A 19713-nucleotide genomic window follows, 5' to 3' on the forward strand; every position below is an offset into this window, starting at 1 on the left:
TTCAGCTTACAGGAATTGTGTACAGATCCTTGCGACATGGGGTTGTGCATTATCATGCTGCAACATGAGGTGATGGTGGCGGGTGAATGGCACAACAATGGGTTTCAGGATCTCATCAAGGTATCTCTGTGCATTCAAATTACCATTGATAAAATGCAATTGTGTTCATTCGTTGTCCGTAGCTTATGCCCACCGCCACCACGGGGCACTCTGTTCACAACGTTGTCATCAGCAAACAGCTCGCCCACATGCCAAAGTTCTCTAAAACGACATCAGAGGCGGCTTATGGTAGAGAAATTAACATTCAATTCTCTGGCAACAGCTCTGGTGGACATTCCTGCAGTCAGTATGCCAATGCACGCTCCCCAAAACTTTTAGGTTAGCCTTTTATTGTCCCCAGCACAGAGTGTGCGTGTGTAATGATCACACTGTTTAATCAGCTTCTTAATATGCCACACCTGTCAGGTGGATGGATTATATTTGTCACTAACAGGGTTGTAAACAAATTTGTGAAAAAAAACAATGCTTTTTGTGCAAATGGAACATTTCTGGGATCTTTTATTTCAGCTCATGAAACATGGGACCAACACTTTACATGTTGCGTTCATATTTTTGTTCGGTGTAGTTATTTTACTCCACTGATGTCGGGTCGGACATTATGTTTACATTTCTAGTGCCAACCCGCAATTATTTACCTCTCATGATCATAAAAAAGCCAGTAGACATTTTTAGTTCACATTTTTTAATAACATGGCACAATTTACATAACACAAGTTTAAATGAGGAGCATGCTGAAGATTCAGTCGCTTCTTTTTTTTTTGGTCTTAATTATTTTTTTTTGATTCTAGAAATACTTTTTTTAACGTACATGATTAACAGCAAAAAAGGTTTTTCTTGTTAACAATCTCTCTGCAATACGCATTGACTAACCACTACGGCTCCAGTGGATATTTTTAATGTGGGGTTTTAAAAAAACACTGCACAACATCTGGCTCTCACAGAGTTTTGAAGCGCACAACTAAACCTTCAGTGGACTACTAAAATAGATCTCTGCTCATTAGAAACAAACTGTCCATAGTTTAGACAGGCTTTTTTGTCTTTTTTAAAATGTTTGTAGATACAACAACTTAGGACTTTAATACACTGTTAGATAAACATAACTTATTTCCAAACACATACTGTACACTCCTTTAGAAGGGATAATGTGGTGTATTTTTGTAAATGTGCTGTATTCTCTCCAAAACAAGACTAGTAGTGGGAGTAGTGTGAGTTGAGTTGTTGGGGTAACTGATAAGTAAGGGATCTCTCTCACTTTAAACTGTCTGTTCGGCGACTTCAGGCATTGGAATTCCTCTGAAAATAAAAATAGCTCTATAATAGACATTTTAAGGATTGTCACCACAACTTTGTATAATTTTTAAGAAAATTGTTTTACGTTTGCACAACCGTTGTACGGTATAGTGTTTTTCTACGAGCACTATTTCATTTCAGTGATATATACATTATTATGGTTTTGTGAGATCTTGGTTGTGGAGAGAATACAGTGTTCTCAGAGTTAGTTGGGGTGGGGACCAGGCTGGCTTTCAGAGTGTAAGCCCAGACATTTGTTGCATAGTTGAATGGGGGGTATGGTGGTTTCTGGTACAATGCTTTTTCTGCCGCGTCAAGCAAAAACCAATCAGCAAAAAGCACATTCTACCCTTCCTCTTTCTTAATAATAGTCCTCTATTTACATTTGTTCAAAGTAAAGCTTTCAAAACACCCTTTTGCATATTTGTACCTTGATTTGTTCCTTAAGGAGTGAGCATGTCGACTGTACACATATCTACACACTTTGCTGTCTGTCAATGCATTGAAGTACCTGTACATTCCAAAATGTCTTTGTGAGGGTGCCGTTTCTATGAGCCTACACACCTTCAGGGTATTCCAGGCCGCTTTCTATACAAGAGAACAATACACACAAAAAGCAGGAGCAAACTGGAAAAAAGAGTTTAGTAAAATCTCATTTTTTGTTTACATAATTTCATCCCCCTTTTTTCCCTATTTAAAAAAAAACAAAAACATCATCTGTGTGTGTTTTTCAACCACATATTATTCACAGCTATGGTACAGTCTAGTTTTCCCAAAGCTAAGTGCTTGGTGTGAGTTCAGTGTTAGTAATTCTGTCAGACACAGGGTATGGGGCAGAATCTGCCTGTAGTCCAGGGTGAGGCTGGGTTTGCACCCCGCTCCGTTCACCGTGCCTCTATGTCTTTGTGGTTGTGGGCTGACGGTCTGTCTCTGATGTCTGTGGTGAGGGGCATAGTCCGTCTGGGGGATCCTGGCCTGGCACCCAGCGTGGGGATAAGGGGGGGCGGGGCGCTCAGGGAGGCTGTGGGCGGTGTTTTGTTCAGGATACCATTCTGGTGGGCTGCGGCTGCGGCAGCGTGGGCGGCATACGCTGCAGCGGCGGCCGAGGGGCTTACCCTGGAGTAGTGCATGCTGGGTAATCCGGGGGCCATGAGGCCGGGGTGGGGGTGTGGCAGGTGGCCTTCCAGGGCCGGGTGGTGCATGGCGACGTGCAGGCGGCCGTGCTCGTAGTCCTCTCTGAGCATGTGCAGGCGCTCGCGCTCCTCCAGGTGGGCCCGGGCCTCCTGCTCCCGGCGCTGCTCCAGGGCTAGAGGGTGGTGGTGGTCGCGGTTAAAGTCATGAGCTTCTCGGTCCCTGTAGGAGCGTTCTGCCTCGTAGAGGCGCTGCCCGGCCAGCCGGTGCAGGGGGTCGTTTCTCAGCAGCAGTTCCCTGGTCAGAGGGTCCCGTCTGTGGATGTCCAGGCCCCTGTACGGGTCCCTCATGGGGTCCCAGTGGAAGGCTGGGTAGGGGAACCTCTCTGCCCCTGGGATGGGGCTAATGCCCATGAAGGGGGCCACCATTCGAGTCCTCTCCAGGCCGCTGATGCTGTTCATTGGGTGGACGCCCGCCATGCCCATGGGCATTGCCATGGAGGAGGTGGGGTGGGTGTGGAAGCTGGGCGTGGGGGGCACCTGGGGCGGGTGTGGGTGGATGTGAGGGTGTGGGTGAGAGGGGGGCCTGTCCCTGTCCGTAGGGCTGTCCTGCTCCTCTTTCCTCTCCTCCTTTACCTTCACCTCGTTGTTGTTCTTCTTGTGGTGCTCGTATGGAGAGGGCAGCTCTCCCTTCTTCTCCATCAGGGCCTCCCTCTCCCCCCTCCCCAGGCCCCCGTTGGGCCGGTCCAGGCTGGTCTGGCGGATGTAGGGTGAGGTCGTCCCTCTGCCATTGGCCTTGTCCTCAGACACCCGCACATCGTGGATGATTGGCGTTGTGTCCTTGTCGCTGTGGTGATTTTCTTTGAGCTTGTCTGTGCCGTTGTCCTTCCAGGAGTCGGGGTGCTCCCTGTCCCTGTCTCGGTCTTTGGGCTTGTCCTTATCCCTGGGGGGTTCGCTGGGGGGCAGGTGGTTCCTTGGGGGCTCCGGGGGACGGCTGTGACCCAACAGGCTGATGGGGTTGATGGGGACTGGGGACGGATGGGTCTGGTGACGCTTCTCCATGGCTTCCCTGGATGGACACACACAACAATGGGCTTTAAAGTCATATTTCAATTTGTATCACTAGTTCATTGTTTGTCAGTGGTATAGCTTTAGGGTACATTCAGAGTTGTCTCTTCATAACACCCACCTCTCCTTGTCATCTTTGTTGACAGAGGAAGTGTCTCGCTTGTCTGAGTCTCGGTCTCTCTCGTGGGAGCTGACTGAAGCGCTCCTCTCCGAGTCGCCAGGTTTGAGCCAGGGTGGAGGGGTGGGGAAGGAGGGCGGTGTGCGGTGCAGCCGGTTCCACGGCTCGTGATTGTTGCTGAAGTGCTGCTGTGCATTGGGGCTGTCTTTATGGCCAAACACAGAGTTAGGCGCTGTTAGGGATTCAACACACGGAAAGAAGAAAAGACCAAAACACAAGTTAAAAGGCATATCTCCCTGGTGTGATGGTCGGTCAACTCTAACGTTAGAATTCCATGAATACCCCAAGCAACGTTTGTTTTTCATTTTCAGAATCTGACAGGAAATCCAAATGATTGGTTGTCAAATACACGTATACATTGATGTCATGGAGATGAAACTCACTTAGTGCTGGGTTTCCAAGCCCACCAAAGGCTGCTGTGCTGAGAGAGGCGAGTCCTCCAAATGAGGGAGGCCTACTGAATGGCTCTGAGGGAGGGAGAGAGAAACAGGCAGACACAGAGAGAGAGAGTGGGAGGGAGAGAGAGGCAGGCAGACAGAGAGAGAGAGTGGGAGGGAGAGAGAGGCAGGCAGACAGAGAGAGAGATAGTGGGAGGGAAAGAGCAAGAGAAAGAGCACGGGAGGGAGGAGAGAGCAAACACAGTCAGCACCCTCTCTATATTGCTCCTTTACAGTGTCAACCAGCTTCTGACACAGACACTGTACTTCTCAATGCTCCATACACCCTCAAAATCAATTGAAATGCTACGTTTTTATCTCTTTAAATCAAGTTTGACTTAACTAGGTGTACTGTGTGGGCTGCGCCTTACCTAAGTGAGGTGCAGGGGTGAGGAAGTTGCCAGGGTGGTGGGACGGGTGGCCGAACGGGCCGGCTGACGGGTGTGTAGAACCTGACATGGGAAAGAGAAAGAGTTGATGTAAGACATCTTCATGATAGAAAAAGTAGATATTCATCTCCCTTAGCTTAGTCATGTGTAATGTAGCTCAAATATTTGATTGTAGCATCATAGCTTCCCTAATGATTTTGAACTGAGATGCAATGTAGGAAAGATAAGCAGGATGCGTCCCTTTTTAGAGGCAAGAGCATTGATCTCAACATGTAATCTGTAACCTACGTGGAGACCGGTGCTTTGCCTTGACACGCTATGTTAAAAATAGACCATGTGGCAGTGGGATTGATCTAGCTCTGTGGGGAGAGGAGGTCCTGGAGATATTGTGTCAATCATAGAAATACAATGAACCATGAGTGTTCCAGTCAAATTGTTCTGGTCTGAAGGGCTTTGTCCCTTCTGGTAATCCAATTTCTATGGTGTCAATCTACCTTTACCCAGGACACTAACCAACTCGCACTCACCTGCTGCTGAGAAGAGCGTGGCGGGACGCGCTAAGTCGTGGGGGTGGTGCATCGCGCCAAAGAGGCTGGGGCCGGGTGGTCGACTCAGGAACTCCGGCTTGAGCCCAAAGTCCAGCTTGTGTGGGTCGACCTGCATCTGCTGCTGAAAGACGCCAGACAGGGAGAAACAGCACATGAAAAACCCTTTGCCTACACAGCAGCAGAAGGGTTATCTGAGAGCTAAGGCATGAAGCTGATTGCCGTATGTGAGTAAAGTAACATTTCCTATACTTTCATTGCATATCTGCAAAAGATGGGTTAACGCTCGTGCAAATAAAACATGTGTGTAAACGGCATTTTCCCTCCAGTACACCACTGAAGATACCACAAGATGGCAGTCCTCTTATAAGACTCTCTCTCAATACTGTCTCTCTCCAGGAGGGGAGCTGGATTATACTACCAATGTAACTGGCTTGGGGCTTAGATGATAAAACATTGGGGTTTAGAGAACCACACTATAGTGAAGCACAACAGACAGTGTTTCTCTACAGTCTGTGAGTGGAAGGAAATGCAAAGGGGAGGTCTCACCTTGACTTTCTGTTGGTGGTGGTAGATCTGCCAGGCCATATGGACATGCATGGCACACCACTTCCCTGGTTTCTGGACAAACGCAAAACAAGGAGATATGGTTAACCTCAAAGGCAGGATTCTCAAGGACACATTATGGGACGTTTATTTTTAGTTTTCTTTTAGGGGAGAGAGAACTAAAGCATTCCTACCCTGAGAATGGGCCGAAATGGATCCGTTAGCTAGAGGAGAGAAAGAGGGAGAGTTAGAGAGGGGATAGAGAGATGTGGGGGGGTGGGGGGTGGAGGTGAAGAGGGGGGGGGGGGGGGGGGGGGGGGCTCAGTTACTTTCATGTCTCTCAGGTGTTTTTTATTTAGCAACTATGCGTGGCTTCACTATTGAATGCGTGAGTGTGTCCAGACAGGGTGCTTACCCTGGGGTCCTTGTGTAAGAGTGTGTGTTGGACTGCTCCAGGTCTTGAGGCCACATCCAGTGGGTTAGAAGTCTACAGAACACAGAGAGAGCTCATTGTGAGAGGAGGTATGGGGAGCACCGTCTCTGTCTTTAGTGTGTACATGCACGTTTCCCAAGTCCACTCCCTATTCTGATAACGTATGTTAAGCTGTGTGTTGGCCGTCAGAGCACCCTCTACAATGAAGATGTGCTTGTCATGTTCACTCCTTGTGTGTGTGGCCCCTACCTTGGGCTGGAAGGCCCCCTGCAGCGAGCCAAATGGCCCGTTCGGAGGGATCACTGGAGGAATGCCGGACACGCCCGGGGGGTAGGAGTGGAACAGCTGAGAACAGAAGAGAGGAGTGAGGATGGGTGTGGTGTTGTTCCGACAGAGGAGAAGGAGCTGGATGAACATTGAGATGAAGGAGGGAGGGGCCATGATGACATGGCAGGGTACAGGGGGGCTGGGGGGGAGGGAATAACATGGCAGACATGATGATGTCACAACAAACCCACCACAACTAGGGATCAACATCCAGACCGCCGCCAGTCAGGTAGCTACAACTGTCACTGTCCTTAGTGGCTCAAAGTGTTTCACAAAACTAAAACAGTTACACTTTTATAATGGTACTGAAATCACCAGGTATTTACTCAGCACTAACATGGAAATTACACAGTAATAACCTATGAGTTACTTATTAGCCACTAAAACAAATCTACAGTTATTGTCTAGTCTTAGCTAGTGTTGAGAGTAAAACTGAACTCTCTCACCAGAAAGAATCCTCCTATACAATCACAACGGGTGTCTGTTGAGGCTTACATAATATACTTCCACATTAATGAACACATTTTAAAGAGGGGTTATCCAGCCTAATGGTGGTGATAGTAGTGAGATGAATTAAGACCAAACTCTGACTAACATGTAATTGCTACTCTGATTCACAACATGCACAACAGTTGAATGCCTCTGAATAGCAGAGCAGTAATTGAAGGCAGAGGTCAAGTGTGGTGGAGACAAAAGCATTTAGCGGCGCGCGCACACACACACGCACACACGCACACACTTGGTACAGCAATTTAACTAAATTGAGAATTTGTCCTATTCACTTGAGTAGGAAGGGGGTTGCAATGATTCAGCCAGGTTCCATCGTGTGAATGGTACAGTAGTGAATGAATGAGCAAGCAGAGGATGCTGTATTCTCTCAGAGCAGAAGCAGAGGTGGAGGCATGGGAGCTACTGTGTAAATACACACAGAACTACAACATGAACTAGCATGGAGAGATGGGTGGAGAGGCACGTACTGAGTGTACAAACTACCCCACAAACACAGAGAAACTCACGCTGTGTCTGTAGAAGGGGTCAACTTTTGTTGGGAATTTTTCAAACTGTAGAAGGAAGGAAATAAACAGAACTAAGAACAGGGAAAGAATATTCCAGCAGCTAAAGAGAAGCTTAATGATCTACATGTCAGACTGGGCTGTTTAGTGAATCAAGAACACAGAGGAGCCATTTGACCACATCGTTATCCTCAGCCTTAACAGCCCTTTCCCTGCCTCTCGCGCTCCCATTTCGTGAGCGACTGAAGAGCTCATAAACTATGCAGCTCTGTGTATCCCTGTGTCTCATTTGGGGAGGTTTTAGTGGTTTAATGTGGACCTAGGGAATACATTTCCCCCAGTCAAGTATAAACACTGCGGCCTTAAAAACACTTTCATGTCCTCATTAGCTGCCAGAGCGCTAGCCAATCTGCCTTTGAGGAATATCTTCAGAGCAATGTAAGATACTCTGTGGTTACAGTGTGTGTGTGTGTGTGTGTGTGTGTGTGTGTGTGTGTGTGTGTGTGTGTGTGTGTGTGTGTGTGTGTGTGTGTGGTCTTATTCTTCTATCCTCGTGGGGACATTTCCTACGTTCCCACGAGGACAACGGCTATTTTAAGCTTAGGGGTTAAGGTTAGGGTAAGGTTTAGGGAAAATAGGATTTTGAATGGAAATACATTTCAGGTCCTCACAAGGATAGAAAAACAAGTGTGTGTGTGTCCGTTGTCTGGGACCATGGGGGGGGGGGGGGGGGGTGTGTGTGTGTGTGTGTGTGTGTGTGTGTGTGTGTGTGTGTGTGTGTGTGTGTGTGTTAGAGAGAGGGCTGGTGAGAAGGCCTGTAATCAGCAGGACAGCCACACAGTGCCTGTGGCCCCAGACAAACAGCGGGGCTCCAAACCCAAAGCATTCTCCTATAATGAAAACTCAACTAACTACAGTACATGATGTCATTTAAGACAGAATGATTAGACTGGTATTATGTTCTCAAAGCTGGCACAGAATTAAACAACTCCGCCTCGGGGGCAGTTATTGCCAATTTAGCAAAAGCTGGATTCAAGTTTGGGGTGCCCAAAATATTCCAGAGAAAACACTAGAAATAGTTTTTGGGAGAAGAAAGGCATCATTGTGGTAAAGAATGGAGAAACACATGGTTACTATTAGAAGGCACACCACAAAAAAACTGTTTTCCTCCAGCGAGACTAGGACTACCTTATAGTACCAATACTGTATTAAAACAGCCGTGTTCAAAAACACTACCCTTTCCACCCCATTGTTAATGCATATACACCAAGCACTTTGAGGTTTTTGCTGTAAAAGCTTAATAAAATAAGACATCATCAAACATTGCTATCATTACACCCCCACCTCACCCCCCAGTCCACCGCCCCTCCTCCCCAAAACCCACAACCCTCTCAGCCCTCCCCGGAGTGGTGTTCTACTTATCCTCACATTTCTGGCTGGGGTACGCACCATGGGGGGTGCAGGGGTTGGCATGATGGCGTGGGAGAAGGGAGTGAAGGTGTGCTGGTGGGTGTGCTGGTGCGTGTGTTGGTGTTGGTGCTGGTGCTGGTGCTGGTGGAGCTCGGTGCGCAGGTAGGGGGGAGGGCCCAGGGAGGCCCCGCGGTCGGCGCTCTGCGAGGCGAGGAAACGGTTGTTGAGCTCCTGGCGCAGCAGGTCTTGTTCTGGAGGAGAGAGAAAGGAGAGGGGGAGAAGAGGAGGAAGAGGAGGAGGAAAGAAGAAGACTCATGGTCAGGGCCTGTGTGTGTTTGTCTCTGCCAGATCGGTTCTATAACAGCTACGGAGAAGACGAGGAAGAATACCCATGATAGCGAAAGTGTCTGTTTCAGATCTGTTTTAAGTGAGAGTAACAATATCCATGATGGTGCATTACAACCATTACAGAGGCTCTATGGTGTTAGTCACATGTCACATTAAAACCAAGATAGAGAATCAGGATGATCCAGATGACAGCGTCCTTGTATCATCTTCACTATGGGAGTCACACAGGACATTCCTGAACGGAGCATGCTGCTTGAAGAGTCAGCAACGTTACTGCAATTATATGAAAACCTCTAACCCCATTTTAGACCAGAGCTGTTCATTAACTGACCGGCTCACAACAGGTCGAGGAGAAATAGACAAATGCATTTGACATGCTTTTCAGAAAAAACTATTCTGTATTGACTGTTTTGATTTTCGGTGAGATGAACACATTTCCTTGTGAAAGTGAGAATTGCTCAGAGCGATACCGTTGCTAAATCATGATCACATTTGATCACAGTTTGGCACGACAGGAGAGGGCATAAGCACTTTCATCACATGGCCTGATTGGAAAGATAGTGTGTGTTGTTTGAGTAACCAAATCAATCAATCAATTAATCAAACCCAACAGAATATAGACAGAGGGAAGGACAGGATGCCTGTCAGCACCTACTGCACTACTATAGACAAACACAAACGGCAGAGTGCAGCTAACACAATCCTGAGTCGTCAGTCTCTGTCTCCTATAAATTAGCACCTAGGTAACCTTATGTCCGTCTCTCTCGCTCCCTGTCACAGTTTGACATGTCTTGTGCTCCACACGCACCTATCATGCCACAAATGACCTGGTTTCTGCCACAACAGCCATGAGAATTTACAGATTTGCACTTTGTTGTTGTGGTGCAGTTCTCCTGCCAGCCTGGTACATGTGCCTACCTGAGTAGGGTGTCCCAGCGGCGGGGTGTCCTCCGGGGACCGGCAGGGTGCTAGACGTCAGTGGCGGAGGTGGGGGCAAGACTGCTGGAGGCGCAAACATATTGGGGTGATGGGGGTGTGGCGAGGACTGCAGGGCGGGGGGGAAGCCGTGGGGAGCAATCTGATTGGCTGGGATGGGCAGGGGGAAGGCGGTGGCTGCTGCTGCAGCGACTGAGCCGGATGGCGGGAGGTGGGGTAGGTGTGGGGACGGGCCAGCGGGGCCGTGGGGCTTGGTACCGCCCGGGGTACTGCTCCGACTGCTGTTAGAGAGAGAGAAGGACAGAGAAGGGGAGAGAGAAAAATAAAAATGATACCACTTCCCCCTATTTATAGTAGATATGAAGCTCTAATAGACAGAAAGGCTTCACATCCCATTAAATGTTTTGTCATACCCGTGGTATATGGTCTGATATACCTACGGCTGTCAGCCAATCAGCATTCAGGGCTCAAACCACCCAGTTTATAAGTGCAATTATAAACTGCGTGGTTTGAGCCCTGAATGCTGATTGCCTGACAGTTGTGGTATATGAGATCGTATATCACGGGAATGACAAAACATGTATTTTTACTGCTCTAATTACGTTGGTAACCAGTTTATAATAGCAATAAGGCACCTCTGGGGTTTGTGGTATATGGCCAATTTTCAAACCTCCGCGTTGCGTCGTGCCTAAGATCAGCCCTTAGCTGTGGTATATTGGCCATATACCACACCCCCTCGGGCCTTATTGCTAAAATAACCACCACTGGCAAACATTATAGAACTGCATCTGTGTTTGAACGTTTCTCTAGTTGAAGGGACACTTCGGGATTTTGGCACTGATGTTCTTTATCCACTTCCCCAGAGTCAGATGAACTTGTGGATACCATTTGTATGTCTCTGTGTCCAGTATGAAGGAAGTTAGCGGTCGTTTCATGAGCCAATCCTACTAGCTTTAGTGCAATGAAGACTGGAAGTCTATGGGTATCTGCTCGCATGCTAGTAGATACCCATAGCCTTCCAGTCATTGAGCTAACACTAATTATCATTATCAAACTACCACTAACTTCCGTCATACTGGACACAGAGACATAAACATGGTATCCACAAGTTCATCTGACTCTGGGGAAGTAGATAAAGAACATCAGTGCCAAAATCCCAAATGATCCCTTTAAGCAGCTCCAGAGGTACATACATAAAAAAGGAGAGAGCAAGAGAGAGGAAGAGACCAGGCAGAGAGCCTGTTGTTGTGTGTGTGGGTTTCTCCCTCTGAGACTCATGTAGCAGTATCTTAACAAGCTAAGCCCAAAAGCTTATTAGCAGCTGCCGCCTGTCTCCATAACCACCATGTGATTATTCACAGAGGCTGCCAGACCCGTTGGCACACTGGCAGAGGGTTCCAGTCACAGAGCCAGCTCCTCCCTGAGACAGAGAGCCTTCGCTGGGACTGGGGCTGAGTGGGGCTCTGGGGGCGGCTATCCTGGAGCGCTGAATTAAAGCACAGTATGCTGCTTGACTATGGGTGGTGGAACAGCTAGCTGATCCATAGAGATCGGTAAAGAGCTGTGACTGGTAGGTAGAGAGCTGAAGGCTACTATCAGCGGATGACAATGTGGGTGGTAAATAAATCCAAGCACTTATCGCTCAGCTGGAGAGGCGGTGGTTTATAACTACCCTGGTGAGAGTCAGCGATGTTATTTGGCTGGAGGATTTCAGCACATTACTAACACAAGGTTTGATCTTGCCAATCATTTACATGCTGACATAAGATAAGAGTTTGGGACTCACCTGAGGCCGTTGAAGCTAAGGCTATTGCTGTAGGCAGACAGGGGGCGAGGGTGTGGCCCACAGCGTGAGGGAGGGCGATGAAGCCCGGCCGGGCTCTGGCTGGGGGGGTGGGCCGGTAGGGCGGGAGACGGAAGGTGTGGGTGCAGGCTGGCGGTGGGCGGAGGCCGCGGGTGGGGCAGGGTCTGAGGCTGGTGCTGGGGCCTGGGTTGGGCGGGCTGCGAGGGCTCTTGGCCCTGAGCAAGAGGCAGGACTTCAGGGATCTGAGGCCTGAGGGAAGCCTCTGAGCGTGGGGGCTGGTGGACAGGTACCTGGGCCAGACGGGAGCTGGGGGGAAAGGGCTGGGCCTGGGAGGAGGGTAGGGACAGAGGCAGGGGGCGGGCAGCCGCACAGGGCTGCGGGGGTAGGGGCTGCTTGGGAGCACTGGGTGCGGGGGGAGGCACGAGGGCGTCCCTGCAGCTTTCCAGGCTTTTCTCCTGGCTGCGCTCTAGGCCTGACACCTTGGGGAGGCCCAGGCCGCCACGCTCCTGGCTGTCATTGGTGGAGACTGCATTGATGCTGAAATCTGGAACTGTGGACAGAGAGAGGGAAACACAAAAAGAGAGACTGGTCAGTACTTCAGTCACAGACACGGTTCATATTGAATCACACAGACTGCTCACTCCAACAAATAAGAACTCCACAAGAGCTTCCAAACACTAGACAAACTCTGCTCATTTCTAAACAGCCCATTGATAAAGTCCATTAATAGTACGATATACAGGATGCAAGACCTCAACAGAGCCCCTCTACAGTGCATGTACATGGCAGGTAGGTCCTACTCAGACAGACACTGTGCTGAAGCATCAACAGTCAGCTCCCTGCATGGTGTATGAGCTGGAGCAGGAAGACTAATGGAGGATGACAGTGCATACACAACCAGTAATTAACGTTTCTCTCTGGGCTTCTGGGGGCACGCATGCACGCATACACTGGCTAAATCTCTGCAGAGCTGATGATTGGGCCAGTACCGCAGGGCCGTGGCAGTGAGGCAGGCAGCCCTCTGGTGCTCCACTATAGCAGACTAAAGCCTCTGAGGTGGCTCTCTCTGTAGTATTGTTGTTAGGCCGGTCCCAGGGGCCCCTGGCCTCATAGAGGAAGACCCAAGGGACCCAGGGACCGGCCTAGCAGTAATATGACAGCTTACAGACAGAGAGCAGACCACGCCTGGTCACCTGTCTCTCCGCCTGCTCTCTCTCTCTCTCTCTCTCTCTCTCTCTCTCTCTCTCTCTCTCTCTCTCTCTCTCTCTCTCGGGCTCCATACAAAGCCAACCATTACCAGTAGAATGTTAAACAAGGATTAAAGCACCAAGGCACATGTGACACCATCATTAGGGGTCAGGCCAGAAAATGCCTGGCCAGCAGCAGATAGACCAAGGGATCAATATATATTATCTGCTGTAACAGCTATTGACCACCACTTCTCCCCGGAGAGATGAGACAGTGCAAGACATCTGTCAGCGGGAGAACACAAAACACACCCACACTCTGCAGATAAAGTGTATCCTTCTGAACTGGCACACTTTGTCAGATCATTATGACATTTCAACATAGCCTATATCAGGGTTCACCAATTGGCAGATTTTATTCGGTCCCCCAAGTGTTCTGAGCAACAACATAAACGAGTTCATTTTTCTGTTTTGTTTTTACATAAAAGACTGTAAAAACACCAGGGAATCCGCTTCAAGTGATTTTCATTTTGGAAATCTGTTCAGAAGTATTCCCACGCATATTAGAGTGATACACTGTATGAGATCGTATACAAATGTAAGCAAGGTTTGAAAATATTATGCTTTAGTCAAATATATGATCTGTTTGGCGTTCCAGTCTAGTAATGATTTGTAATTATGTTCCGGTCCCCAGACCATCCGCTCAAGAAACAAAACGCCCAGCGGGTGAATCTAGTTGATGATCCTGGGCTTTATAAAACCTATTAAATACAACGGGAAGGTCCATCAGCAGAAAAATCCTCCGCAAAATGTTTGATTGTAAAACGTCAACCAGGCCACAATAAAATGTGCACAATGTCTGTTTTCTGTAGTCTAATATGGTACTGACTCGCACCACTCAGGCTGGCTCTAACGCACACTAACACCAGTCAGTGTCCGTCTATATTCAGACCAGATCCATGCCATAGTCCCCGCCAATCTGCCCCGCTCGCCCACGCCACCAACTTCTACAGAGGCTCCTTCTAGGTAGAAAACATGCCTGGAGTAAGAGATGGACAGATGGAGGGCGAGCCTCCTAATTCTCCATCCCCCCTTTCTTTCCCCCTGAGGTCGCTGGGCTTGTTTTGAGAATGTGCTAATAGGAAACGTTGAAAAGAAGGTGTCTTTTCTCCTCGTAATGAAGACTCCTGGGCCAGGAGAAGGATAGGAGCAGAGGAGATGTGTACAGCTCTTCCCATGAGAGGTCATTTGTCAGTCTCCTTGATCCCTGGAAACAAATACACCCCCCCCCCCCCCCCCCGTTGGTTCCTTACAAGAACCAGCCCTGCTGTTTTCCTATCCCAACATGTCATTATCTTGCGTTTTTAAGTAGTAGTGGGGAAGTGGGCCCATGAATGTGCTGGTTTATATCACATTAGAATGGGGAAGAAATGAATGAGGCCTGTTGGAGGTTATTTGTTCATTTCTTACGGTTTGAGGTGGTGGTGGTGCCAAGGGCTGGATTTAAGGCTCAGAGGAACTGAGGGGCTTAGAGTGGGGTGGTGGGCGAGCAGAGAAAAGCAGAACAGCCATTCATTAAGATGGGTGTCTGGGGACAGAGGCGAGGGGTTTAAGAGCACCACTCATTATCCAGGGGTGAGCCCCCTGTAACCCCCTCTAACCACTTACAGAACATTAACTACACCCCCACTGCTGCCACTGGGACTACATTAGACGAGGGGGGTATGGATGTTCAATAAACAAAATAGAGAATGCAATACTAGGAAAAGGGGTGAGTGAGAGGACTAGCATTTCAGCATTTATTTTAGCTCTGATTGCGACAAAACGCACCCTCCCTCTCTGTTGTGTAGCTGGAGACTGTCCTGACAGATTTATAGGGGTACAGACCTCTGGGGGTACAGACCTCTGGGGCATCCCAACACTCAGTCCCTGTCCCCTTCTCCCTGTCTCTCTGTCCCATTCCTCCCCTAAATAGCCCCATCACACATTCTTAACCCACACGCCATCCCTTCACCCACAGGATCCAATGGAGTCAGGGGTTACATCGCTTCAATCACACAAAACCATTGCAGCAAACAGCCTAGCTATGAGCTATCAGCTCCAAATGTCCGGATGGACATCTTCACTAAGTCTATCTCTCTGTTGGCCCGGGGATAGCCTAGTCCCAGATCTGTTTGTGCGGTCTTACCAACTCCAACTCCTAATGTGCGACAATGATCATAGGAGTTGACAAGACAGTACAAACAGATCGGTCGTCAGCTAGCCCGGGGATAGATTGTGGTCTGAGACACACAGTGAGGGAAGACAATGATGAGAGCTGAAGTGAAGCTAAGAGGCTATATATCCTTATCCAAACTCCATGATGCAAGAGACAGGCGCCTCAGAGGACACCAAACTGTCCAGCCTGCTCAGTGTCGAACTCCCAGCATCCAACAGTCGTTAGCAGCAGCAGCAGCCGGTCTGCTCCAGTGATGCTGAGGCCTACTGACTATGACCCTCGTGGTTCAGAGGACACAAAACATTCTCATTGAACAAACATAACTCTACAACACTTAGGGTTCAAAGACCAAAGATAGCAAGCTAGAGGGAAGGTGATAATTTTCATTTAATCGTTCATTTAACCATCCATCAAGCCAAGAGCTTGTTTGGATAGAGTAACTAGAGAGTGCTGTGCTGACATCTGTGCACCTGTTGAGATGTGGAAGGAAACAGGTGCTACTGAAAGGAAACACGCTGCCAGGAAATGTGGGGGAAAACTGAGCCAACTCTGGTTAACCCTGCTTTGTCTGTGTGTGTGTGTGTGTGTGTGTGTGTGTGTGTGTGTGTGTGTGTGTGTGTGTGTGTGTGTGTGTGTGTGTGTGTGTGTGTGTGTGTGTGTGTGTGTGTGTGTGTGTGTGTGTGTGTGTGTGTGTGTGTGTGTGTGTGTGTGTGTGTGTGTGTGTGTGTGTGTGTGTGAGTGAGAGAGAGAGAGAGTTAGAGTTGGGGGGAGGAGTAGAGAGAGAGAGTTGGAGAGAGGAGTAGAGAGAGAGTTGGAGAGAGAGAGAGAGAGAGAGAGAGCTCTGGCATCTTCCCCAATATTTGGAACCAAGGACTGATAACCCCAATCCACAAAAGTGGAGACAAATTTGACCCCAATAACTACCGTGGAATATGCATCAACAGTAACCTTGGGAAAATCCTCTGCATTATCATTAACAGCAGACTCGTACATTTCCTCAATGAAAACAATGTACTGAGCAAATGTCAAATTGGCTTTTTACCAAATTACCGTACAACAGACCATGTATTCACCTTGCGCACCCTAATTGATAACCAAACAAACCAAAACAAAGGCAAAGTCTTCTCATGCTTTGTTGATTTCAAAAAAGCCTTCAACTCAATTTGGCATGAGGGTCTGCTATACAAACTGATGGAAAGTGGTGTTGGGGGTAAAACATACGACATTATAAAATCCATGTACACAAACAACAAGTGTGTGGTTAAAATTGGCAAAAAAAACACACATTTCTTCACACAGGGCCGTGGGGTGAGACAGGGATGCAGCTTAAGCCCCACCCTCTTCAACATATATATCAACAAATTGGCGAGGGCACTAGAAAAGTCTGCAGCACCCGGCTTCACCCTACTAGAATCCGAAGTCAAATGTCTGCTGTTTGCTGATGATCTGGTGCTTCTGTCACCAACCAAGGAGGGCCTACAGCAGCACCTAGATCTTATGCACAGATTCTGTCAGATCTGGGCCCTGACAGTAAATCTCAGTAAGACCAAAATAATGGTGTTCCAAAAAAGGTCCAGTCACCAGGACCACAAATACAAATTACATCTAAACACTGTTGCCCTAGAGCACACAAAAAACTATACATACCTTGGCCTAAACATCAGCGCCACAGGTAACTTCCACAAAGCTGTGAATGATCTGAGAGACAAGGCAAGAAGGGCATTCTATGCCATCAAAAGGAACATAAATTTCAACATACCAATTAGGATTTGGCTAAAAATACTTGAATCAGTCATAGAGCCCATTGCCCTTTATGGTTGTGAGGTCTGGGGTCCGCTCACCAACCAAGACTTCACAAAATGGGACAAACACCAAATTGAGACTCTGCACACAGAATTCTGCAAAAATATCCTCCGTGTACAACGTAGAACACCAAATAATGCATGCAGAGCAGAATTAGGCCGATACCCACTAATTATCAAAATCCAGAAAAGAGCCGTTAAATTCTATAACCACCTAAAAGGAAGCGATTCCCAAACCTTCCATAACAAAGCCATCACCTACAGAGAGATGAACCTGGAGAAGAGTCCCCTAAGCAAGCTGGTCCTGGGGCTCTGTTCACAATCACAAACACACCCTACAGAGCCCCAGGACAGCAGCACAATTAGACCCAGCCAAATCATGAGAAAACAAAAAGATAATTACTTGACACATTGGAAAGAATTAACAAAAAAACAGAGCAAACTAGAATACTATTTGGCCCTGAACATAGAGTACACAACGGCAGAATACCTGACCACTGTGACTGACCCAAAATAAAGGAAAGCTTTGACTATGTACACACTCAGTGAGCATAGCCTTGCTATTGAGAAAGGCTGCCGTAGGCAGACATGGCTCTCAAGAGAAGACAGGCTATGTGCTCACTGCCCACAAAATGAGGTGGAAACTGAGCTGCACTTCCTAACCTCCTGCCCAATGTATGACCATATTAGAGAGACATATTTCCCTCAGATTACACAGATCCACAAAGAATTCGAAAACAAATCCAATTTTGATAAACTCCAATATCTACTGGGTGAAATTCCACAGTGTGCCATCACAGCAGCAAGATTTGTGACCTGTTGCCACGAGAAAAGGGCAACCAGTGAAAAACAAACAACCATTGTAAATACAACCCATATTTATGCTTATTTATTTTATCGTGTGCCCTTTAACCATTTGTACATTGTTAAAACACTAATATGACATTTGGATTGTCTTTATTGTTTGGGAACTTCTGTATGTGTAATGTTTACTGTTAATTTTTAGTGTTTATTTCACTTTATATATTATCTACCTCACTTGCTTTGGCAATGTTAACACATGTTTCCCATGCCAATAAAGCCCTTGAATTGAATTGAATTGAGAGAGAGAGAGAGAGAGAGAGAGAGAGAGAGAGAGAGAGAGAGAGAGAGAGAGACAAAGAGGAGAGAGAGTGCAGAAGGCGATGCAACAGCAGGTAACCTGCTGCACCATGTTGCAACACACCTGCTCCTTCTTCCCTCTCTGTCTGTTGGGGGAAGAGGAACCTAAAAGACTGTGGCCATGACTCTGCGGTTTCAGGGGGACGGTAAAAAGAGCCCACCTTGGGAGAACCGCTGACAACCATAATCCCAGCTGTCTGTCACAGCAGACAGAGACCTTCAAAGGCCTGGACTCACCCCCCACTCCCTCCCCCCTTCTCTCTTTCTCCATTTCTCCCCCCCCTCTCTCTGTCTCTCTTTCGATCCCCTATATCTATCTCCTCTCTCTGTCTCTCATTCGATTCCCTATATCTATCCCCTCTCTCTGTCTCTCTTTCGATCCCCTATATATATCTCCTCTCTCTGTCTCTCTTTCGATTCCCTATATCTATCTCCTCTCTCTGTCTCTCTTTCGATTCCCTATATCTATCTCCTCTCTCTGTCTCTCTTTCGATTCCCTATATATATCTCCTCTCTGTGTCTCTCTTTCGATTCCCTATATCTATCTCCCCTCTCTGTCTCTCTTTCGATCCCCTATATTTATCTCCTCTCTCTCTCTCTTTCGAACCCCTATATCTATCTTCTCTCTCTGTCGATCCCCTATATCTATCTTCTCTCTCTGTCGAACCCCTATATATATCTCCTCTCTCTGTCTCTCTTTCGATCCCCTATATCTATCTCCTCTCTATGTCTCTCTTTCGAACCCCTATATCTATCTCCTCTCTCTGTCGATCCCCTATATCTATCTCCTCTCAATGTCTCTCTTTCGATCCCCTATATATATCTCCTCTCTCTGTCTCTCTTTCGATTCCCTATATCTATCTCCTCTCTCTGTCTCTCTTTCGATTCCCTATATCTATCTCCTCTCTCTGTCTCTCTTTCGATCCCCTATATATATCTCCTCTCTCTTTCGATTCCCTATATCTATCTCCTCTCTCTGTCTCTCTTTCGATTCCCTATATCTATCTCCTCTCTCTGTCTCTCTTTCGATCCCCTATATCTATCTCCTCTCTCTGTCTCTCTTTCGATTCCCTATATATATCTCCTCTCTCTGTCTCTCTTTCGATTCCCTATATCTATCTCCTCTCTCTGTCTCTCTTTCGATTCCCTATATCTATCTCCTCTGTGTCTCTCTTTCGATTCCCTATATCTATCTCCCCTCTCTGTCTCTCTTTTGATTCCCTATATCTATCTCCTCTCTCTCTCTCTTTCGAACCCCTATATCTATCTCCTCTCTCTGTCTCTCATTCGAACCCCTATATCTATCTCCTCTCTCTGTCTCTTATTCGAACCCCTATATCTATCTCCTCTCTCTGTCTCTTATTCAAACCCCTATATCTATCTCCTCTCTCTGTCCCTTTCTCTCTGTATGTCTTTCCTTTTTCTTTCTCT

The 19713-nt window shown here is 47.6% G+C and overlaps 1 protein-coding gene across 2 annotated transcripts in view; it reads right to left on the reverse strand.

Moving 5' to 3' along the window:
• Positions 1 to 818: 818 nt before the first annotated feature.
• Positions 819 to 19713, reverse strand: part of LOC139423096 (autism susceptibility gene 2 protein-like) — a 525631-nt gene continuing 506736 nt past the window's right edge. Inside the window, exons 6-18 of one of the 2 annotated variants that reach the window (XM_071174743.1) lie at positions 11897 to 12464; positions 10093 to 10391; positions 8845 to 9077; positions 7420 to 7464; positions 6326 to 6421; positions 6059 to 6130; positions 5838 to 5867; positions 5647 to 5718; positions 5080 to 5221; positions 4535 to 4615; positions 4110 to 4193; positions 3670 to 3910; positions 819 to 3549 (exon numbers count right to left, since the gene is read on the reverse strand). In XM_071174743.1, the coding sequence (XP_071030844.1) occupies positions 2235 to 3549; positions 3670 to 3910; positions 4110 to 4193; positions 4535 to 4615; positions 5080 to 5221; positions 5647 to 5718; positions 5838 to 5867; positions 6059 to 6130; positions 6326 to 6421; positions 7420 to 7464; positions 8845 to 9077; positions 10093 to 10391; positions 11897 to 12464 (3278 nt within the window). In that variant the 3' untranslated portion in view covers positions 819 to 2234. The remainder of the gene's footprint in view (positions 3550 to 3669; positions 3911 to 4109; positions 4194 to 4534; positions 4616 to 5079; positions 5222 to 5646; positions 5719 to 5837; positions 5868 to 6058; positions 6131 to 6325; positions 6422 to 7419; positions 7465 to 8844; positions 9078 to 10092; positions 10392 to 11896; positions 12465 to 19713) is intronic. The other variant, XM_071174741.1, reaches the window with a different exon arrangement.

The sequence above is a fragment of the Oncorhynchus clarkii genome, chromosome 12 (assembly GCF_045791955.1).
Source record: "Oncorhynchus clarkii lewisi isolate Uvic-CL-2024 chromosome 12, UVic_Ocla_1.0, whole genome shotgun sequence".
In the NCBI taxonomy this organism is placed as follows: Eukaryota; Metazoa; Chordata; class Actinopteri; order Salmoniformes; family Salmonidae; genus Oncorhynchus; species Oncorhynchus clarkii.